This window comes from Carya illinoinensis, chromosome 16, assembly GCF_018687715.1.
Source record: "Carya illinoinensis cultivar Pawnee chromosome 16, C.illinoinensisPawnee_v1, whole genome shotgun sequence".
Lineage (NCBI taxonomy): Eukaryota > Viridiplantae > Streptophyta > Magnoliopsida > Fagales > Juglandaceae > Carya > Carya illinoinensis.
In genome coordinates, this window is record NC_056767.1 from 9,059,104 (window position 1) to 9,083,679 (window position 24,576).

At 32.9% G+C, this 24,576-nt stretch overlaps 2 protein-coding genes across 4 annotated transcripts; both read right to left on the minus strand.

Annotated features, from left to right (window-relative positions):
* Positions 1–2,839: 2,839 nt before the first annotated feature.
* LOC122298451 (patatin-like protein 2) lies at positions 2,840–6,009 on the minus strand. Its single transcript, XM_043108189.1, has 7 exons — positions 5,740–6,009; positions 5,372–5,553; positions 5,060–5,249; positions 4,753–4,914; positions 4,326–4,628; positions 4,040–4,212; positions 2,840–3,436 (listed from the first exon to the last, which is right to left on the minus strand). Exons 1-7 carry the CDS (start codon positions 5,872–5,874, stop codon positions 3,376–3,378), a joined length of 1,206 nt encoding a protein of 401 aa, XP_042964123.1. The 5' UTR covers positions 5,875–6,009; the 3' UTR covers positions 2,840–3,375.
* A 3,011-nt stretch (positions 6,010–9,020) lies between these two features.
* LOC122299684 (patatin-like protein 2) lies at positions 9,021–12,626 on the minus strand. Of its 3 annotated transcripts, XM_043110097.1 has the most exons (7): positions 12,377–12,626; positions 11,319–11,503; positions 10,784–10,970; positions 10,085–10,249; positions 9,513–9,815; positions 9,246–9,421; positions 9,021–9,126 (listed from the first exon to the last, which is right to left on the minus strand). In XM_043110097.1, the coding sequence occupies exons 1-7, from the start codon at positions 12,524–12,526 to the stop codon at positions 9,072–9,074; spliced, it is 1,221 nt and encodes a 406-aa protein (XP_042966031.1). In that variant the 5' UTR covers positions 12,527–12,626; the 3' UTR covers positions 9,021–9,071. The 3 variants fall into 3 exon arrangements, with proteins under 3 accessions (XP_042966031.1, XP_042966032.1, XP_042966033.1); XM_043110098.1 differs by lacking the exon at positions 10,085–10,249; XM_043110099.1 differs by lacking the exon at positions 9,513–9,815.
* Between the last annotated feature and the right edge of the window lie 11,950 nt (positions 12,627–24,576).

Here is a 24,576-nt window from a genome sequence, read left to right on the forward strand (position 1 = left end):
AACGTAGCATCCTTTCCGTGCAAGTTCTCCCCGCACCATATTTTTCGTCATGCATGAATCTTTTTTGGCTGAATACATTGTTTTGGTCTTATTAAAGTTCAATTCGTGCTATTATATATATATATATATTAATGATAAAGGTAAGATATAATTAACTAGATAGTAATTCTACGTACAGTTATAGTACACAACCGTCATGTAACGTTTTGAAAAAATTGGAGTCTACTCTTAATTAATTAAAATTAGTTTTTTTTTTATTTTTTTTTCATATAGATCCCTGGGTGAAATATTGAAAATGACCAATCATAACACTAATTAATCTATCTGGATAGTCAAGATTTCTTGTCCTTCGTTGAAGTTAGGTTGAGTCAGTTGCATTTTAATAAAAATCATAACATCATGTAAGCACTCTTTTCAAGTCTTTTTCATTCAGCCAGTGGGAATTTTTTGACATAAAGAGGCAGTAGGATAAGCTGGTGCCTCATGTCAATTGGTGAGATCAACCCCGATAATCTCATACATGAAGGAAATTAAGCTATCAGGAGATTTAATTTGGAGGAAGTTGAACCTGAAAGTCTATACATGTAGAACTATAGTTGTTATATGGGTTTACAAACAAAGTAGTTGTAATCATGCTGATGACCCTCTTCTCCTTCCCACACAGTTCACATTAATCTATTTCCATTTCCTTCAAAGAATATGGGAACGTTCCTGAATGTTGTAAATATATATATATATATATATATATATATGGGAATTATGTTATATGGTTGTGAGACAATTTATTCTAATTTTGCTGGCTATCTCAATCACCTCATAGGTAACATGAATTGTGGGAATCAATATACATTGACTACCAGAAATTGGAACATGGTTGTGGGAAAAAAGTCCTGCAAGTTTTATTTTATACACATTTCCTACAGGGGTAAACCATGGAAATAACTATTTCCTATGGGTGAACTTTTGTGGGAAAAATCTAATTTATGCATCCATATTCGACATGTTTGCCACAAGATAGACTCATGGGAATTAAGTAAGTAATTCCCACCGTCACTATCATGGGTAATGGGCAAGGGATATATTTCAAACAGGACTTATTTTCCACCAATTTAGGAGTGGCTAATACTTATACCCACAAAATCTTCTAGTGGTACTTGCTCCTTTACCCACAAGTTGCTCTGGTGGAAGAAATACCTCTACCTAGGGGTGTACAAGAAACCGACAAACCGGTCATGACCGACACAGACCGGCCGCCGGAGTCAGGAACTGGCTGGAACCACCAGGGAACCGGTCGGCGGGCAACAGAAAATGGACAAAACCGACGTTCATCGGTTCAGTCGCGGTTTGAGGCCGACTCAAACCCCTGAACCGGCCGACAACATATACATATATTTTTTTTTTAATTTAAACCTACATAAAACGACGCCATTCCACTTAAACTTAAGTGGAACGGCGTCGTTTGATGCTATCAGTTATGATTAAAACACATGTAAACGACACCGTTTGTATTAAAGCAAACAGCATCATTTTATCTATGATAAATGAAAAAAAAAATAAGTAGAACGACACCGTTGGATTTAAAACCAAACGGCGTCTTTTTGATCTCCTTCTTCCTTCTTCTTCTTCTTCTTCCCCGATTCACTTGGGTTTCATAGCCCCTCTCTCTCTCCTCTGTAACTCTCTCTCTCTCTACACTCTCTCTGAGCACCAGCTCCGCTAGAGGAACCGAGAATCGACCGTGAACCGCCGGAGTAGATACAGAAGGTTTTCCTCCTCCCCATTGACCGGTTACGGTCGGTTGCTCCGGCGAATCTCATCTCGTTGGTCGGCATCGGTTTTACCCAAAAACCGCGCCGATGAAGTTAGTTTTCACCCCTACCTCTACCCACGAGTTGCTATGGTGGGACTTGCTCCATTACCCATGAGTTGGTCTGGTGGAAGAAATACCTTTACATACGAGTTGCTATGATATGAATTACTCCTTTAGCCACAAGTTGCTCTGGTGGAATTATCTCTTTTACCAACGAGATTGTTAGAAATTAAATCAGCTTTTGTGATGAGAAATAAAGTCTTTTCACACGGAATATTCCGAGACTAATCACATTTACTCCCCAACAATTACAATCATCATAGAAAATATTACTTTTTGAGATGAATTATACGCCACGAGAGTCCCACGGGTCAAATTTGTGGGAAAATCATTTTACTCACAAAAAAACGCTTTTTCCCCACGAATCCCCCCTTGGGGAAAACCCATATTTCTTGTAGTGATCCTGTATTTACTCATTTTTTTAAAGAGATTGCGCGACGTTTGCACAATTACGTACAATATAAATATCATTTCTCTAACTAGATTGAGTCTGCAAGTTTAATGAGGAGACTTTTGAGCTTTTAGTTTTATTTTGAGAAACTTGATCACCCTTTGGTTGTGTTAGAATATATATAATTACGTGCATATATATATATATATATATATATATATATATATATATATATATAATTTGTTATAGAATTAATATATATTTCATGTTATGGTTATAATTATTGCTCTCTACAATAATTAGGTTAGTTCTTCTAATTATTATTGATCAATTAGCATTATTATTGACAGATTAGTATTTATTGTATTATTTGTAATTTAAACCTAGCTAGCTAGCTCATTCAACTATAAATATATAGGCTCTCGATCCGGCCTATATATCAATCATACATTAATTTTAGATATAGAAATATAATAAGTTTATTTCTAAATGATTGTTTGGAAGGAATCACAAGACTTATCAAATCATGAAAACGAAAATAAAAATAAAAAAGAAGATCTAAAAACAATAATCCATCAAAGGCCAAAGCTCACAATGTGTAATAAATCGCTTTATTAATTTTTTTCCTTTCTTAGCAACCAAACAAGAGGCTAAGTTAAGGAATTCAGAACCATCCATTTGATCCAATCGGACAAATGGAATACATAAACCAAGAAATTAAAGCTAACACTTTCATAAACAATATTCGAGACAAACAGAACCATTGATATTTGAAAAAAGAAATACAAGAATTAAACCCAAATTAAGGAACAATATAAATTGAGACACACATTGATATATAATTAAAACATCTGAAAATATATATGTTCTAAGCTCTCGATTAATCGTGGGTGCTTAAAACATATATAAAAGATGTTTCTAGTACTGGAAGGCCGTATAGCTGTTGTTAGCGTTTATTATAGGTTGGTGAAAGAACAATCCACTGCTGGTTTGGTGAGCATGCACGCGTTGACACTGTGAAAGTTTGACTGGGAGGGCAGAAACGAGAGGAACAGGGAAGCCAAAACCCTAGTAAAAATTAACATCATCATTTGTGATGATTATGACTTTCAGTTTATCCAACGGGAGACCTTGCATGTCGAAGATGCCTCTCTTGGGAAAGAAGTTTTGCAAACCTGCAGCGAAGACATATTTTATGCTTCCCATTATTATGTATCTTAATGTGAAAAAGAAACTCCAAAAAAAAAAGGTTTAATATATATAAATTAAAGAGTTATGCTAGCTAGATACAATCTTAGATTAATGTATAAATTTTGTAAACTCTCAAGACTCATTTGGATATTAGAATAGTTGTAAAATGGTTTAATTTAAAATATTTTATTTGATTTTGAGAAATTATAAAGAAAAAATTGAATGGAAATATTATAAAATTAAAAACTTATATGAATATAATTTTATAATATAATTTTTGTTTGAAAATTTGAAAAAGTAGTATTAATTTTTATATTTTGTTCGGGAGTTCGAGAAAATTGTAATTATTAGATAAAAAATTTAAAAATTTGATATTAAAAAGTATTTATTTTGATGTTTGAGAAGAAAATAGCTAAAAATAATTTTGAACAATTGTGTTATCAAACGAACTTTCATTGAAAAAAAGGTAAAGTCCACCTTTCCAAAATTAATTTTTTTTATGCTGACAAGGTCTCAAGTTTATCTATTCTTTTAAGAAGATTTGCATACACTCTAGACTGTACATATTATTTTCAACTATAATATACCTTACGAGAGCCTCTGCATTTGTTTCACTATTTGAAGGTTCAAAGAGGCCAGTATCCAGATTCACCCTAGAGACTCGTTTTTTCAGCAATTCTTCTCCAACTTTGACAAGATCATCCAAGTTCTTCGTTGTGGCAACGTCCACAGAAGATACTACCCCACTCAATGCATCGTCCTGCATTATTTTGATTCAAATATTAAACATGCGCATGTTAATCGAGTGCATAAAAACATGCCTACTTGTCATGGAAATATGGATTTGAATAAACATGATATCCATATATATACCTGAATCCGCAGATAGCTTTGCTCAGAATGAAGGGCTTGGAAAACCTCAGAGAGATGGACGTCAACCATATCTGCACTTGCTTGAGAAAATACATCAATTATTGGGGTGGAACCACCTCTGGTTAACCAATCTAGTATGCCCCACTTGGCTGCATCACGAGCTTTGTATTTCTCTTCGTCTTTACGCGAGCCAGTTCCTAATGATATGACCAAAAACCGGCCATAGTCCATCGGTTTTATAGGGAAGAAGTCGGGACTTCCTCTAAGGATCTCCTTTGTCACTTCACCAATGGCAAGTAAAGCCTGGAAAAGACACCAATTTAGCAGGTTAACACCAGTTTGCATTATATTTTTCTCAGGGGAAAAAAAACATGCTAAAATTACTATTAATGGTATTATGTAGAATCTGAAACAGCTTGAAAGATACCGGATTATTAGCAGCAACCCCACCATCTGTAAGGTTGAATTCTCTGACGTTCCCTTCTGGGTCTGTGGTTTCAAAGTAATAAGGTGGAAGATATGTTGGTGCAGCTGAGGTTGCGATGCATACATCTGACAGTAGGGCATTTAAGCTTGGGTTTTTTTTTACCTGGTGCATAAAAGAAGGAAACCAAAGTGAATCTTAGTACTCCATCATTTGCAATCACTTCCTAATTTAGAGGATAAGAAAAGCTAGATCGAGTCTCTAATAATCAGTCTTGAAGATTCTATTTGAAGAGAAGATGATATTCAACCTCATAGCTAGAGAAGATGGTTGGCTGCAGTCGCCTGAGATCAAATGTTGGGATGACAACATTAGTCAAAGTCTGATGCATTCTTGTACTTCCCAGTTTTTCCCTAACAAGGTTATGCAGATACTTCCCATCGTACTTGGGTCCCGAAAGGGCTTTGAGGATCTTTGTAGTAAGTGGAAATAGCGGACATCTGCAATTTTGGAAAAAAGTGCATAACTCGTTTTAGTAACTAAAAATCAGGCTAATAATAAAATAGGAAAGCTTTGTCCCCATGAAAAGTATAGTTTCATCTCAAATGAGTTCTAAATTTACTTGTTTTGTGGGAATATTTTAGGGCAATTGTTTAAGTAGAAGTCCTTGATATCCTTAGCAGCAAAGACAGGTCTGTTCTTTTCATTTGGAGCAGTTAGCATGGCAGTTACAAGGCCGCCTGTGCTTGTTCCTGCAATCACATCAAAATAATCTGCGATTCTTGCATCTTCCCCGTCCAGCTTCTGCACCATGCACAAAAAATTCAGTGTAAATGATAGAAGATTACATACATGCATATGCTGAAACATTCTGCGCACACACACACACACACACAGTGCATGCTTGAAAAGTGAATAAAAATGTAATAAGGATACATTGGATGCAGAATTCTCATGGCATGAAACATTATATTACTGTATATATCTAACCTGAAGCTCAGATTCTAAGAAATCAAGGATGGTTCCTGGGATAAGCCCTCTTATTCCTCCGCCATCAATGCTGAGAACAGTGATTACATTTCCATAAGTGGGTGGCTGTAGGGGTACAATACGTTTTGCTTCCATTAGGGATAAGGGAGATCGAGGGACAGAGAGATAAGGAGGGGGAGGGTGTTTTCGAGACTTGTAAAGAAACTGTGAATTCTTTCAAGAGGCAGCTGCTTGCTTAAAAGTGGTAAGTTGAGATCCTGATCCATTCTTTGATAGGATTAGGGGTATATATGGTCCAGAATCCTCTGAATTTTCAAGATTCAACCGCGTCATTGGATTGGACCAAACCCCAAAAGAGAGTCATTCAATGAATGTGTTTCAACTTTGACCCAACTTTTGCATGCTTCCTTGGATAGTGTTAAAATTGTACCACACTTGAGGTCATAAATCAATGGGAAAATTAATTGAAAAGTTCATGAATACAATATACCCTCTTGCTTTAGCATAGAAATGGTCCCATATGCTTTAATTTGGCCACAGCCCACAGTATGCTCGTGCAGAGAGGAGACTTGTAGTTGGGGCTTGAGAAGAATTGTAGTTGAGCATAAAGCATGCATGAGTAGCTAGAACCATACAGGCCAAACAGGTGTCTAATTATGCATTAGGCCTAACACTTATGCCATTTTGATTGTTTACCCTCAAGTTAATCAACCTATCAATTCGTGGCTACTGATCCTTAGTTTAGCATTATCCTGAACTTTCTTTTCCCTAGATCACATGCAATGAATTCCACATTCAAATATGACAAGATAATCAAACCACCATTTTTGACACGTTAATTTTGATTCGCGAAAGGCTGCACCTCCAGCAACCAAAGGAGGGTGATAACATTGAAAAGTAAATTGGTTTGAGGATAACTTGATTCCGATTTTTCGAGCAAAAGGATAAGGTACTTGTTAGGAATTGAGTATTCAACAAAGGAGTACCGGTCAAGTACAATGTCTGCATAAATTCCAACATGGTTGACATTTCAATCTGCTAGCTTCATGCACAAGGAAATGTTAAGAGACTTGATCATTCTATTGGTCTCATACAAAACCAGCAGAACTGTGAGACATTCCTAACCATTAATTGATTGGAAAAATAACCAAGTACTGGTGAACACCGACAGAACTGCAGCATGATCAGTAGTTTATGTTGGATGTTTTTTACTTAAGGTTTTCTTCTTAGGAGCATTTAGCAGCACCTGTCTACAACTTTCTGTGGCTGTGATTAACACACTTGATAACATTTATATCATATTAAAGTATTAACTTGGTCTGATTTTAAATTTAGTTTTCACTGTTCTTTAAATTGCTACACCAGTTCCACAGAATGAAGCTCGAGGATGGTAACTGAATTACATAAATGGTCAAGAATATTGGCCTGGTTTGTTTTGCAATTTCTTTCACGTTGCAAAATTAATAAAAAAGTGGCCTCCAATAAAGTAAACTGTGAAGAAACGTATACTCTACTGCAAAATTTGCCTGCACAAACTGATGAATTGACTACTTTAATTTCTACCCATGGTGGCTGCATGCTAGACATGCATGATTATTGTGCGGGTAAGCTATATAGTAAAAAAATAACAAAATTAGCGACAGATCCTCCTGAGCATATATTGAAACAAATAAGCAACATTTAGAACAAATAATAGAAACAATGACAACCACGGTAGAAACATATGGTACAAATATTTACTTTATTCAATGATGTACCATCATATATATATATATATACACACTACATGCAATTGACATTTATACCCTCACAAGTTACACCATGTATAACCATGCCCTCTTAGTATGTGGAGAAATCTGATGTGTTAATCAGCAAACTTTACAAAATGTGGAGAAATATCACCACTTAGTATCTTATTATGAATGAAGTGACAATCAATCTCTATGTATTTAATTCTCTTATGGAACACAAGATTAATAGAGGCAATTTGCTCTGCAGAACACAAGATTAACCTGGAAACTGGTTTCTTTCTGATCCTTCTGCAACGCTCGAAAGGTTTTCTGGATTCTTCTTGGGAGAAATATCAGCAGAAGACACATCTCCGTTCAATGTTCTTGAGCTGTGATCATAGCAGTATTGAATAGGAATATTACTTCAGTTTCATTTATCAGACCAGAACCACACAAATGTGAAATTCTACTCTGTCTAATAGAGTTCTCTACAAGTTTTTTTGAAGCTATTATTCCTAATGATAGGACCAGAAATTGAACATTTAAAAGATTTTGAAGGGTGTGCTCATTATGTTTAGTACTCATCATAAACTCCAGTAAATAAGTTGCATTCTCTTTGCCATATAAGTGTATTAGTCTTGCCGGCCTATTTATTCTTCCACTTTCCAAAAGCTATGATCAATCAAGTACAACAAATCCTTTGCTCCTTCTATGGAGGTGTGCCTATTAGCTCTAGGTCCGAGTGGCGTTGAAGCGGTATGCTTCTAATCAAAGAAAGGAGTTCTGGGTATTAGAAGCTTGGAAGTGTGGGGGTAAGACGACTATATATATATATACTGAAATATGTATGGATCACTTGCACCAGTAGTGACCGATTAGCTAGTTTGGTTTGGTTAGATGAGATATTTTTTTCTAGAAAAGGCGCTTTCGAGGTACTTAGTACTCTTGGTCATGGAAGAATATGATCTTAAACTTAATAGGTATTGCCTAGATCAATATTAAGCTTTCTTAGTTGAGTTCCCCTGGTAATGATTTCTCAAATTATTATGGCTTTTTCAAAACATGAAGTGCTTCTTCCTATGTACTGGATCAAGCAGAGTGTAAAACCTTGAAGCATTAATTGGCCATGGCCACCAAATTTTCCCTTGCCCATTGATCTTGAGTACTGCACTAGGTTCAAATGTAAAAGCTTTCCCTTAATTAGTGGCTGACTCAGATTATTTAATGGTAATTTATAGTACTGTATCTGGTGTGAGAGAAATGGAAGGATATTTCAAAAGGGCAACAGGGACACCTCCAATAGTGGGGCTAAAATAATGCAGGAGCAGCTAAAAAGGTTCATTTTCCTATATATCTATATATAGTGGTCTTTCTATATAAAAACATCTTAATTTGACGCTTTCTAATACACAGGAATTGATAACGAGACTTTAGAACCTTACCAAGGACTTAGCGTTCTTCATTATCTTGTTATGTTAGTGTTAATTTACAACATTACTCATTTAAAACATAAATGCACAAATCTTCAACTACATATGGAGATTTGAGATGTAGCCTGACTTTGAAAAGTCATCTGAATCAAACGTTCAGCTTTTCCATTTGTTATATTGATTTTCCCCCTCGAGACTTCCTTTCTTGTGACAGTATTTTTGCAAACCTGTAAAAAGAGTTTAATGTACACATTAGAAATGTTATAAATCATGTACGTGAAATCCATTGAACACATGCAGTGACAAAGTCACAAAAGTATGCGCAAACAAACATATTTTTCCATACTTTCTCAAAGCCTCCTCATTTGTGCCACCATTTTCGACTGTTTCTGACACACCATTCTTCAAATTCACCCTTGAAACTGGTTTCTTCAACAATTCTTCCCCAATGCCCACAAGTTTGTCCAAGTTTTTCTTTGTAGACACATCAACAGAAGCTTCTGTCCCAGTCAATGTGTAATCCTAGCCAGTCATTTCATAAAAACAATCATTAATAACTTCAATGTTTTATTCAAAAACTAGAGAATAGTACTAAAATTAAGGAATTTCTTACTTGGATTCTAAGGTAATTGCTTTCAGAATGAAAAGCTTGGAAAACCACAGCAAGATGCAAATCAACCATATCTGCACTTGCTTGAGTAAACACATCCAATAAAGGAACTGAACCATCATGAAGTAACCAATCCAGAGTTCCCCACTTTGCAGCCATTTTTGCGTTATATTTTTTTTCTATCTTTCTTGAGCCTGTGCCTACTGAGATTATCAGAAAGCGACCATAATCCATGGGTTTAATTGGGAAGAAATCAGGATTTGCATCAAAGATCTGTTTGGTCACTTCGTTTATCGCTAGTAACGCCTAGCCCACATATATACAATATCCACAAGACAAATAAATATATAAATAAATCATTTGTGTGATAATATTAATTAGAAAAATGCTATCTATACTTATATTTTTACTTACAAAACCATACGTGCTGATGTGTTAGTTACTGGAAATGTTAGAATTTTAAAATCCAAAATTTGAAATTCAAATTAAAAAAAAAAAAGGCTAATAAAATGAAACTATCACTCAATACGTATAAAAGATATGGATAGCACAACTCTATTAATTATTATATATACCGGATTGTTTGCAGCAACACCACCATCTATAAGATTGAATTCACAAATATTCGAGCCTTCACAATCTTGGTTCTTGAAATAGTGGGCAGGAAGGTAAGTTGGAGCTGCTGAAGTGCCGATACATATGTCAGAAAGTCGAGCATTCAAACGGGAGTCCTTTTTGGCCTGCATGAAATTAAGTTAGAATTTGCTGTCTCTTATAAGATTATTTATTTTTGAATATATGAATATTAATATTTAGAAAAATTATATTATCAAGCTAGTGTGTAGAGCACGCATAATAAAGTATTTACATAATATAATTTAATTTGAGAGATAAATTTTAAAATTTAAATCTTACAAATCAAATGTTACCGCGTAAATTATGTAAATGCATCTACATCCACGTCACTAACTTAAAATTAGATTATTTTTTTAAAGATACTTGTGGATTCAAAGAAATTATATATTAATAATGGCTTTTTTTTTATTAAGAAATTAATGTTCAATGTAAATGTCTTAATTTTTGTACCTTGAATATTATATATACCTGTTTTTTATTTCCCAAAGAGAAACATAGTGGGGGTTAGGTTTTGTTATGGTTTCTGGCTATTGCAAGCGTTGGAGTACTACTACTCCTGAAGTGAGATTTTCGATAGTCTTTATTTAAGAAATTCAGTTGACAATTCGAAAAGAGATAGATACAAGGGATCTACATACCTCATACGATGTGAAAATGGTTGGCTGCATATATTTGATATCAAAAGTTGGAATGACAACATTTGTCAAAGTGTCACGCAGTCGAATTTCTCCTAATTTCTTCCTTAAAATCCTGTGAAGGTATTTCCCATCATACTTCGGTCCTCTCAACGACCTAAACACTTTTCTAATTGCTCCAAACAAGCCCCTGTTATCAAAAAACCATTAAATTCTCCCTTGCTAATATTTAACTGTTCATCAGGATATGCAAATTAAGCTTAATTAATTCATGAATCCATGCACAGAATATTATACATAAAGTTGTTAGGAAATGATATATACAGGAGTCTTAAAATATGCAAGTTCCACGCGCTTTGTGTAAAAAAAAGTAGAGAAAATAAGATACTCATGTGAAAAAATTACCACAGCTTTCATAATAAATCTTTTTTTTTTCAAACTAAATACACGAGACTTGTATACTTTAAATTTGTATATAGCATTTTATAGAAGAATAAACAGTAGTACTCTATAGCTAATTAAATATCAAAGAGATTACCTCTCCTGTGGGAAAATTCGAGGACAGTGTTCAAGATAGAAGGGCCTGACATCCTTAGCAGCAAAAAGAGGACGGTTATTTTCATCTGGAGCAGTTAACATGGCGGTTACAAGCCCTCCTGTGCTTGTTCCTGAAATGATGTCAAAGTAGTCTGAAAGTCTGGCATCCTGATCACCATCTATTTCCTGCACAACATATAAGGCCAGATATTGTTGCATCAAAACTAGCTAATTAGTGGTGACAATATTATTAACTTCTGCTCTGGATATATACATGATGGCTGTGATAAACTTACAGTTTTGTTCCTCATGTCGATTAGTTTTATGCGTAAGATCTGATCATTTTACTTGCAAATCAGTATAAAAGGACATATTATACATACCTTCCAAATTGCACGCGACATGACAGGAATCGATTTTCAAGAAAAATTTAAAATTTTAAGCCGGCAGCTTGCAAATATAATATTACTCACATCCAGTCCAAGATCTATCATAATATCTTGAAAGCTAGCTAACGTATATAGATATATAGATATACATATATATATATATATATGTAGGAAAATGCTGCTATGCCGCCCCATTTGTACCGCTACAGTGTACCACTAACCTTTTTTTTTACTCAGGAATTAATAAAGAGATTTTAAGTGTATTGGTATATATTTTTTTATTTAATGATTAAGAAATTGATTAAAAAAATGTGAAAAGAAAATTAAAAAAGAAAAAAAAACTGGGCATTGGTATACTTCAGGCGGTATATATAGTAGCTGCATCCATGTATGTATGTTGATATATATATATATATATATATATATATATATATATATATATATGTTTATGAATAGAGCACTAGTGTTACATGAGTCACAAAGAGATTAAATAAAAATAATATCACAAATTAACGTAATTTCATGTAATCTATTAGATTTATTTTATAATAAAAGTAAATTGCTAATCTGATGAATCACACCATACCATATCAGTTTGTGAGATTCTTTTTGTGTAATTTATTTGCGGCTAGACTATCCAGCTCACTTCAATAAAAACAAAAGTGTATACCTGAAGTTGTGATTCAAGAAAAGCTAGTATAGTTGCAGGGATGATCCCCCTGATGCCACCCCCATCAATGCTTAGAATGGTGATCAAGTTCCTGTAATTAGTTGAGGGCTGTGGTACTTGAGAGATAGTCATTAATGGCGGTTTTTCCATTATGAAGTGATGATCATGAATTGCAAAAGCTAGCAAAGGAAGGCTAGCTGCTTAATTTAGGTAATTTGCAAGGAAGATCAAAGTTTCTGCTCTGGAAAATTTGGTCTATCAACATCTTATATTTATAGCCTTATATAGGTACGTAGGTTTAAAAGCCATGCATATTCATGTCTTGGATAAGAACTTCTATAGCCAGATAAGAAATCTCTGTCATTCATTCATGCATGCATGGGATATTGATCATAAAACATGCCCACGTTTGATTCCTCTCATCATCCCTGGAACTACGTGGGAAGTACGCTTCAACTTTGTACGTAAATTCGGCCAAAAATTGGGTGTTTTTATTTTTTATACATTTGTACGTACGTTTCCAAAAAATTTAAGAAGTTTTGGGCCAGCATGAGTGCCAAAGAAGGAAAGTATTCCATGCATGGTTTTCATTTAGCGTAGAGTCATTCAACTTTTTGTCATGAATCTGGGAATGTGCATGATTGTAGACCTCATGATACAAAGAAATTTAGGTTTTTATCCTTAAGAAGCGTTTTAATTACCAGCCTTGGACATGGGTAAGGCTAGCTGGATTACCTAAATTTAGACAACATTGATACTTTTCTTTCTTGTCCTAATTATTATTATGGGTGTTAAGTGGAAAGAGAGAGTGCTTATTCATATATATAGTGGACTTTACGGATCAATTTATTGTTGCTCGTATAAATATTAGAGCTACTGATCTATATGAGAAATTTTATTTATAGTCTTGAGTGGGGGGCTGTGTATGAAATCCTATTGATAAATGAGGGTAAAAAGAGAAAAAATATTATTTTAAAAAAGATATTATTGTAATTTTAAATTTTTTTTAAACATAATTGCATGAACTTGTATGAGTAGTCCCCAAATAGGGATTCATGTATAACTAGATCTATATATAATTTTCATCAAGTCAGTACGTAGAGTTCACAGCATCCACATCATTTAAATGATAAGATTTAATTTATAAAATTTAAACTATAAAATTTATCTTTCATATCAATTGATATCATGTAAGCATTTTACTATGTATACTTCACACACTAGGCCGAGATTAGAATTTTTTAAACATTATAGTCATTTTTTAGGCAAACTTGGTGTTGGGATTTATTTTAACCCAAGCTCTTAAATGTAAAAAGTATTCTTCTGCAAAAAGTGAGAATGTATTAATAAGATTTTGAAATATGCTTCACATATCAATATATCAAGTAACCACATTGGGACCACTTTCCTTTCTATTGGCTTTGGCTCCCTACTAGTCTCCATCGGGACGAGGAAAGATGAGTTCACCTTTTTCCCATCTAGGGCCTTGTCTGAAAGGATTTCATCCTACACCTCTATCTTGCTTTGGTTTTCCAAGTCACGTTGTGGCTTTTTTGGCATGCAAACCCTGGACTCACATTCAATGCCTACTTCCTGAGTTTCCACTTTTGTCTTCATCCCTAAGCTGCCCGCATGTTTGTCGTGATGAGATTTCTAGTTCATCTCACCACCTTAACGCTTAGCATCAGAACCATTGGACTTTGTAGGAATAGCCCTAAGCCAAGTGCTATATTGGTTACACTCTTCCTGTTTGTTGTAACAGCCAGTACCAAGGCAATGGATCATATGTTTAATCAAACCGCAGGCAAAGGAGAAAGAAGGAAGGCATTCATACTTAAATGGAATCCATCGCCGAACTTTATCAATAGTTAAAAACCTTCCTTGAATCAGTGGTTTGGTGATGTCCACCTCGACCTTAGCTCTCAGGATACTCCCCATCCACATCCCCCTTCGTATGTTTCCACTTCATAAATCTTTTCCATTCCAGAAAACAACTCACTCCCACTTCCTTTGTCATGCATGCCATTGGCATTTCATGAGCTTGCACCCAGATTCCTTGGTAAAAACTATCTCCTTTATCGGAACGTGACCATCGATCTCCTGAAGACACACCAGACTCCTGTCGAAAGGCCATTACCTCCCATTCAGGACCTTTGTTTTGTCATGTTCGTGCTGAAACTCCATCAGCACCCTATTGTCCCCCTCGTCCTTGAATTGAATCCATCCCTTAGGTCTCCAGACTTTTGACATGGTTGTTCTGAACACCTCTCTATTTACCATCCTATCAGCATTGATCATCATAAGGAGACATCTTCTCCCTTTTGCAGCAAGAAGATTTACCACGTCCTTTTCCACCCTCACAGAGGCAGATTCCTAATTTGTTAACATGAAACCTTCACATAGCTTGTGTAGTTCTTCCTCTATGATTGATACTCTCTTCGGACCACGTCCAAGAGACGTCCCTTTGCAATGCAAAGACTCACCTCACTTACTACTCAAATGCTAAAACAGAAGTATTTTCCCCTAGAAAATTTGTTGGATGCTAATCTGAGCTATAGATCATCTTTGGCTTGGAGAAGCATGATAACTGGGGTGAAATTACTGAAAGATGGTCTGCTGTGGAGGATTGGCAATGGGCATAAAGTTAGGATATGGAAGGAGAGGTGGTTACCTAGGTCTACTTCATTGGCAACAATAAACAGAAGATATGGGGATAATAAGGTAGAATGGGTATCAGATCTGATGGATCCTGTGTTGAAGAGATGGGATGAACGATACTCAACAAATGGTTCTCTCAACAGGAGGTGGACCTCATCAAAGCCATCCCTATCAGTTTCGGCAACAAAGATGATAGACTTATTTAGGGAGGTACTAACAATGGTATGTTTTCAGTTAAAAGTGCTTACCACTTACACAGGCAAACTCTCTCACTCGAAAAAGGTGGGACCTCGATTGACCATGCTCATAGTGATATCTAAAAATCCTTGTGGAAACTGTAGGTTCCCAATGCAGTTAGAAGTTCTCTTTGGAGGGCATGTAATGAGGCTCTCCCTACTTTTGGCAATATGCAGAGGAGAAAACTGAGTGAACAGAATGTATGCCCAATTTGTCAACTTGAAAGAGAAACTTCAGGCATGCATTATGGGGATGCAATGTTGCAAAAGATGTGTGGGGCCAAACCAGTATCAAAATTATGAAGATGTCCCTACAATGCGACCTGTTTAAAGATATTGGGAAGCAATTGACAATAAAACTACCAAAAGATGAACTTGAAATGGCTGATTTGCATGCAAGACTCATGGAATAGAAGAAATGAGCTTGTGTAGGGTAAGGAATTTAGACATCCTAACTCAATTATAGTTAAGGCCAAAGAGGATCTGAGACTCTTTCACCTTGCCAAGACCAAGGATGTGACGCCCTTTGTAGTTATTTGTCCTAACAAAGTGCAGAAATGTAGAAAATCTCCAGTAGAAAAATTTAAACTAAACTGGGATGCAACTTGAAATGACTCGTTGGGAGTGACAAGTATTGGAGCCATAATCAGAGACTACCATGGCATGGTGCTAGGGTCAGTGAGGGCCAACAGGAAGCAAAAACTATCGCCCCTAATAGCTGAGGCTTATGCCATGGTGGTAGCTATCCAATTCTGTTAGGAAAGTGGATTTATTGATCTAGTGCTTGAATGAGACTCATTGTAGGTTGTTCTCAAAATGCAAAACTTAGCAATGGACTGGAGCCAAGCTAGCCTAATCCTTAAAGATGCAAAAACTGTACTGAATTCTTTCACAAATTGGAGTATTGAACACATAAAGAGGAATGCTAATATGGCTGCTCATTTGCTAGCCAATGATGCCCTTAACAGTGTTGAAGATGTTTTTTATCTCGAGTTTACTCCTGATTGTATTAAGCATGTTGTCTTAAATGACTCTTTGTAATCAGTTTGCTTGAGAAATAAAATGGTGACGTTCATTTAAAAAAAAAAAAAAATAACTTCGCCACATATTGACTGGAGTGAGAGTTCCAATATTGCCAAGACGCATCACTTTATACCCATAAAAAAAAATGTTGGGGGCCGGGTGAGAGATATGCCTAGGGGTACCGTGTAAATCGGTCTGGACCAGACTGAACATTCATAGGGATTGGTCCAGTTGGTTCTGCTTAATTTTTTTTTTAATTTTTTTCTTCTCTTTTTATCAAATAAATTAATAAAAATATTTATTTAAATTACTAAATTAAAATTAAGTGAATTATTCATGTGGATTATATAACTAATTCATTAAAAAATATTTTATACAATCAATGATAATAAATTAGATTAAAGATGAAAATTACATCATTAACTTATATAATTATTATATAAAATAATATATTAAATTATTAAAAATATTTTTAAAATATATATATAGTAGTTCAATCCGATTCAATCGCATTATTTTTTCGGTTTGAACCGAACTCCTTAAATCCGTAAGATATGGAATAAAAAGTAAATGGATATATCATGATGAAGACTTTATGATTTATAATAATCACTAAGAATCTTAAATATAAAATTGATCTTAATTCTTTCAAAATATAACCTTATATATCACCCATATCACCTATTGCCTAATAATTACTACTGGATCTAATTTATAGGTAGACCGTGGTCCGTAGATCCCACCATGAAATAATATAAAAAATAAATATTTTTTAGTAAAATTCAATTTTTTATAAGAAAAATAAAAAGAAAAATATAATTACAAACACAATTATATCTTAATCTGTGTATTAATATGATGTGATTAGTCAAAAAGTAAATTTTATTAAAAATAATATTAATTTAAATTTTAAATATGAATAAATCAATATTAATATATAAATTAATATGTAATTATATTTATATATAACAAAACTCAAAATAAAATATCTACAAAACGAGAACAACTAACTTAAAGTCATACCTGGCATTAATGGATCTGGTTTATGGGTAGACCGTGGTCCGTACATCCCATCATGAAATAATATAAAAAATAAATATTTTTTTAATAAAACTCAATTTTTATAAAAAAAAATATTATACAAAACGACAACTTAAAGTCATACCTGGCATTACTTAAGAATATGCCAGGTAGACTTTGATGGTGTCATGCAATGCACATCCTTAATAATTGCGTGAAGAAGTTTAAATATGTGCGTCAGCATTGAAATTACTTGAGCATTAATAGAGTGCTAGCTGTATAAAATGGAAGAATTTTCCTTTGATTTTTTTCTGTTTTTAAATCGTGAAGTTTGGTTTTATTTATTAATAATTTTATATATAGTTGCGTATTTTTTATGAATTTTATTAATATAATTAATTATATTATTTTTTTAATATAAAATAATTATTTTAACCAATCATATTAATATATAAAATATCTAAAAATATATAAAAATGACAATATATAATAAAATTCTTTTCTTATAATAAAATTTTTGATAGTTTTTCAATCAAAGTTTAGTTCTAAAGCCGACTCTTATTTGTATTATATTCTTGTACACCCGCTTGACCTCTTTTCTCATTATTAGAAATAAAATTATCTTCAATTCTATAAATATAGGTACGTTACCGAAATGCGTAGACTTTGTATCATACATTATTAATTATATTTTTCATTTTTCTCTTCGAAGTTCCTAACCCATATAATGAGAAATTCAGGTAATTTCTTTACAACTAACTGTACACATCATGTTCAGGTACTACGATGCTGCTACGTCTCCCCAATTAATAAGCCTAACAACAATTTTTTGGAAGAATAATGGTGCTATATCACCCCAATTATACTGCTAACTTTGCTCAATTGATGTGTTACCACTATATATATGGTGCTAAGTGGCTTATTGAAAAAAAATTAAAAACATAAACATAAAAAGAGTAGAGGAAACTTGGGTTTTAGTTTTTGCCTTTTTGTGTTTCCGGATACCATTTTATTTTTATTTTTTATGTTTTTAGTAAGTCACATGGCACTAAGCATAAATTTGAAAATCTGGCTCTCAATCCGGCTTTATTTTAATTTCGATAAAATAAAGTCGGAGTCAAATTTCTTTTTTAATTTTTAGTCGGAGTCAGAGGTGTTGTTGGACCTACTCTGACTTTATGCTCCACTTTGTCTTCTAACTCCAACTCTGATATTGTATATATGTTATAAAAATATGTATTTATCTATGTTTTATGTTATGTACTAATATAGTTATATAACTATAAGAGCACACTCACAATGGATTTTGTTAAATATAAATTTCTATAAAATATAAAAAAAGATAGCCAAATGTCCATTCCATTTGATCATCTATTCTATTTCTATTTTACATTCAACTACAGTAAATCCTCTATATATAAATATTACTGTCCATTCATCTAAACATTTTTTATATTATTTCTCTCTCATTTCATTCTCTTTCATTTTTATCTTATTTTCATTTGAACCATTTTATTACTTTTGCGGTGGCCCCACTCTCTTATCTCTCATCTACTCTCTAGCACTTCATTTATAGTCCATTCAACTTTTATGCATGTAAAAGTTTTTTTTTTTTTAAGCATGCATGTAAAAGTTTTGATATTGTTAATAATAAATGCAGGCATTTTTTGAGAATATTTTAAAAAATTATTGAGAATTGATATTCTTTTAATATATTTTGATAATATTTTTATTATATAATCTCTTCTTTTTATTTTTTGAATTAATTTATATTTTAGTTTAACTTATAAATTTGAATTAATTTAAAATAGAATATAATTATATGACATTGTATATGAGGAGATACTATAAATATCAAAAGATATGAGGATATCATTAGTAGTTAGAGAAAATATTTGAAATGAATAAAAAAGATTAAAATGTATAATATTTAAATGATATGAAGAAAAAATAGATAAGCTGGTGTATTTTATATTGTAAAAGTCAGTATGTAAAATAGAAAAAGTAAGTTTTGATGATGTATTTTAAAGGATAGAATATATAAACCATTGGGAGTGCTATTATATAGCTAAATTTAATAATATACTAATATGAGCTATTATTATAAAATAATATAATTATACTATAATCTAAATAGACTAATGATAATTTAATATATTTAAACATCATAGTATTACTACCATACATAATCAAGTATAGAAATAAGTTAGATACTAATATTTAAATAAGTCTAATATAATAAGTTCATAATACATATACTAATATACTAAAGTATAATAACATGGAATTAGACACTCGAAAGTCTAGTATAAATTAAGTTATAAATAAGTTAGATATTAGTATAATAACATATAATACTAATTTATAATAACATGTAATTAGACATTATATTATAAATCTTGTGTAGAAATAAATTAGACACCAAAATATAAATAACTAATAAGTATAGTATAATAAGTTAATAACACGTAATACCAATTTACAAAAATATAATAATATGTAATTAAACATTAGAAATAAGTCTAGTGTAGAAATAAGTTAGACACTAGTATAATATAATAATATGTAATACTATAATATAAGTCTAGTATAAAAATAAGTTAAATACTAGTGAATGATTTATTATTAATTTTTAATTCTTTTTTAAATGGACTAAATATGAAACTAAAAAAAAGAAGCCTAAAGCTAAAAGTCTAAATCCGATTTTACTTCGACAAGTCAGAGTCGGATTGGAGCTTACCCAAGTTGGAGTCAAAGTTGGAGTTGGGATTTGAACTCTGACCAAGTTAGAGTCAGAGTTGGATTTAGGGAAATCTGACACCGACTAAATCAATGCTCACCCCTAACCAAGTGGTGGTGCCACATAAATGGAACACAGTGAGTGTTATAATTGAGGTGGCATAGTAGCATTTCTCTTTTTGGAAATTATATCCTTAAAAAAATGTTTAAAATTTTGGTCACCTCTCTCGATTATATCTAACCCTCCTGAGTTAGATCACTTATTGATCAGGTACGTAGGTCCCGTGGTCTAAAATTTAATTTAAATTCATGAGAAATATTTTAATAAAATTGTTTGTTTTGAATGCGTTATTGTTTTTTGATTCGGCATTATTCATTCATACAAAGTCCTGACATTGTTATCAAATATATGACCTAAGTGCATCTAGTGAGATTAAGGTGATGTTCGGATACAAAGATGAAATATAAAATTTTTAAAATTGCTCATAATTATATTCTTAAAAATCAGTCAAATACAAAATACTTTTAAATTTTAAATTTTTAACTTTTTCATCTAATTATTACCTAAGCATTATCCCAACACTGAACCAATATAACTTTTCTAAATTTAAAAAAAAAAAAAAAAAACACAAGATTCAATACAATTCTTGAAATTTTAAAACAAATTAATATTAAAAAATTATATTCAAATAATTATTTAACTTTATAATATTTTTACTCTATATTTTCTTACTCTTTTATCAAAACTTAATAAAATATCTTAATTCAAATCATTTCATTACTATTTACAGAATTTTAAAATATTCCAAATATCTAAACCAGCCTAATATATGGAATATCTAAATCAAAATTGTTAATAAACTATAAAGTACTTATGGTAAGACGGTAGTCAATGGTCGAATTAATTATTTTATTTGATAAGATTATAGCGTACTAATCATGATTGTTAATTTATCTTAATCATGAAAGTGTTGATTTTTAATATGTTGACACCTTCTAAATGTATTTAGTAAGGCCAAGATGAATGCATGTTCTATAAATTATTATCCCTTTAATTCAAATATAAAATATATCATTTTTGTTGGAGTTAGGATTCTCGATTATGATTCAAGCACCCCTCGCTAAGATTCATATGATCTTCAAGAAGACATAAAGTGCTGGATAACTATATATATATATGAGAACTGTTATTGATACAAAAAGATTATACAAAATAAATTTACAAATTGATGTAGTTTCATAAAATCTATTAAATCTATTTTATAATAGAAATAATTTTACAATCTGTTGAGCAACTACTGCCAATCCATTTAGGTTACTCACTTTAGTAAGCACCTGGTGCTTTGGTTTTTTAATGCCATTAACCGTCCCTTCTTTGTCCTCAAAACTCCTTTTCCTTGGACCCCCATGATCTTTCAAATGACATTGGTTGAGTCTAGATTGCCATTGGAAATATTCACAATACCACTCCTAGACTTTCTTTTCCAATTGGATAAGGTTTTCTACCTACTAGTCTAAGCAGCCTTTGATGTGGGAGAAATAGGTTGACAGCACACCTATCTATTCTCCCAGTAAGTTCAAGAGAGAGACCTATTTGCACAGGCATTTGCCTTTAGGATTATCACCAAATTTCTCGGAGCATACCTCTTCAACCTTATCCTGCCCATCACTAGCCATAAATTCAAATAAATGCCCTATTTGCTTAGAAATATCAACTATCTTTCTCTAACCTGACATCTCATAAATAAATTATCTAGCATTAACTTGTGGAGGCATATATGGAAGGTTTTCCTTATTAGCAAAAGATTCCTTTTGTGACAAGTCCCCGATCTCCTTCCTTAGAATTCTTCCAAATGTAGATTCTACTATATCAACATTGCCTAGTTTTAAGGGATCAAGGGAAACTGTACCCGTTTCTTCAATGATCGAAGAATCCTTTCCATTTTTGTCCATGCCAAGCAACACCTCATTGGAGCTTCCCTACCCTGTCTCACTGGACTAACCCGTCGGTTTTGCACCTTCCTAATGCCTATGTGACCTGGACAATGGACTTGCTTGTAACCAAGGGCCATATTGATTTAGTAGACTATCAGCATATTTCCTTTGGCCTCCCATCTTAGAACACTTCTGGTTTGCATGCTTAATAGTACCACAATGGAAACAAAATGTTGGAAACCTTTCATATTTGAAAGAAATCTAAAACCTTTTATCACCAATATTTAAAAATCTTCCTCTTGCTAGAGGTTTCGTAATATCAAGTAGAACTTTCACTCTTAAAGACTTGCCCCAGCTTGATCCACATTCATTTATGTCAACCATTATGACTTTGCCAATTGTGGCAACTAAATTCTCACTTATACGTTTGTTCATGCCAGCAAAAGGCATATCATGAAACTGGAGCCAAAGAGGCTCAAAAGAGGACTGGATTTCTTAGGGAGCAGTAACTGCATCATATTCAATAAAACTCAACAAGAATTTATCAAAAGACCAAAGACGCTCTCATCTCATCTTACAATTTTATATTATTTAGCACATGGTGAATGTTTAGAAAAAAATTCAATCTCATCTCATCTTATCTTATTTTATTTCTTTTCTAAATATCATTCAAATACAAATATTTTCAAACTAATCATTACAATATTTTCAAACTAATCATTATAAATTTTTCAAAATTTCAAATAAAAAAAATAATCCAACATTTTTTAAATTCCAAAATAAAAATTATAAGGGCTTTACTACGTACAAGCAAAGTCACGTACTGATCTGCGTACCAATACTAATTCATTCATATTCAAAATTTAAATTAGCATTCCTTTTAATAAAATTTATTTTTTGACTAATCATATTAAATTAATGCATATATTAGTACGCAATTATTTTTGCAATTGGATTTTTCTTTTCTGAAATAACTTTTTTGCTGGGTATCAATTCCTTACAATTTTAGCACTTTATTACAAAGGTGTGCATCTTCCCAAAGGAAATTCCCCTACGTGGCCACTGACCTCGCCATCTCTCTCTCTCTCTGAGCCTCACCACCTTCTTCGCTACAATTGGAATTAGCCGTACAGCCTGCAACTTTCCTACCTTCTTCTTGTTGTGCCCAGGGCCGCCTAAAAAACGCTCACACAATAAATAGAGACAATATTTAAATGGTTCGGCAATTTGCCTACGTCCACTGGAGCGAAAACTTGATATTCGATGTGTTTATACAAAATTACAAACACTCTCTCAAAACAACTCTCTATCTCTCAAATGGCACTCTACAAACTTACACTCAAAAGCGAACTCCTCTTTTTGGATGATTTTCTCTTCAGCAATCCTTTTCTATTTATAAGAAAGGTTGAGCTTCTCCTTCAATAGAATATAACATAGTGGAGGGACACATATGATCTGGAGAAACGCTGGAGATACCCAATTATTTTCAGTACACATGGGTGGACCATAACAATCACCCCTTCACCTAAGTGTGCCATACTAGGATATTACATGTTGCATCCTTCCAATGTTTACACCCCCTCATCGAAATGTTCGTTTGTTTTTTCCATAAAAGATTTCTGCTATCAAATACGCCCTAAGGCGCCAATGCACCCGTAGGTGCTCAGCAGTATGAGATATTAATCAAGTCCAAGCAGTGTTGGAACTTGATCCCAGTGACGACTTTCGTCAACATATCTACTTGATTATCTTCAATGTCAATCTTATGAAGTAGAATGTCCCATTCTTTCTGTGATATCCATTCCTTCTTTCTTCTTCTTTAAGTATAAGCCTCGATCTACGTGTCAAACTTCGGTCTACATGCTGAGCCTCATTCTACGTGTCGAGCTTCGATCTACGTGCTGAGCCTTATCCTACGTGTTGTACCTCGATGGCATGTTCGAAAAGTTATCCAGTGGATTTCAAAGTAAAATAGATATTTTAAAGTTTACAGATATTTTAAATATTATGGAAATATCTATAAGAGATATTTAGTATTATTAGATAAACTTGTTTTTAAAGTAACACAATTATAATATTTTAATGAGCTCTAAAAATATTATAATTGTGGATAATTACTTAAATCAAATATTTTAATTGTTTTAAAATATTAAGAAATTTAACTTTACGTTGAAAACTCTAAAATTAATTTAAATGATTTTATCATATTTGAGTAATTAACGATACTTTATCATTTTAAATAATGATGAAGAAATATTGTTTTATAAACTTTAGTTTATAAAATAATATTCTATCTTAATTCCTCTCAATGTTTTATTTAAGTGTTTTATCTTAATAAAACACTTACGCGTTTTCAAATCAGTATTTAAACTCATCGTTAGATTATTTTGAGGATCCCGAAGCGAATAACTTAGATTAAATACCTAGGCTCCTACCATTTTCCCTTCACTTTTTCATTTCTCTCTCTCTCTCTCTCTCTCTCTCTCTCTCTCTCTCTCTCTCTCTCTCTCTCTCTCTCTCTCTCTCTCTCTCATGCACGTCCAGCCCGTGCTCTCTCTTCTTCATCGTGCTTGTTGTACTTTCAGCCGG

Bases quoted from the DNA above. Each gene is read 5' to 3' on its own strand.
- LOC122298451 (XM_043108189.1), bottom strand. From the start codon at position 5,874: ATGGAAGCAAAACGTATTGTACCCCTACAGCCACCCACTTATGGAAAT. The intron at 4,915-5,059 runs GTTGAATATCAT...TTTATGCACCAG, and splicing joins CCATCTTCTCTAGCTATGAG to GTAAAAAAAAACCCAAGCTT. The intron at 4,629-4,752 runs GTATCTTTCAAG...TGTCTTTTCCAG, and splicing joins GGGTTGCTGCTAATAATCCG to GCTTTACTTGCCATTGGTGA.
- LOC122299684 (XM_043110097.1), bottom strand. From the start codon at position 12,526: ATGGAAAAACCGCCATTAATGACTATCTCTCAAGTACCACAGCCCTCA. The intron at 10,250-10,783 runs GTATGTAGATCC...AATTTCATGCAG, and splicing joins CCATTTTCACATCGTATGAG to GCCAAAAAGGACTCCCGTTT. The intron at 9,422-9,512 runs GTAAGAAATTCC...ATGACTGGCTAG, and splicing joins GCAATTACCTTAGAATCCAA to GATTACACATTGACTGGGAC.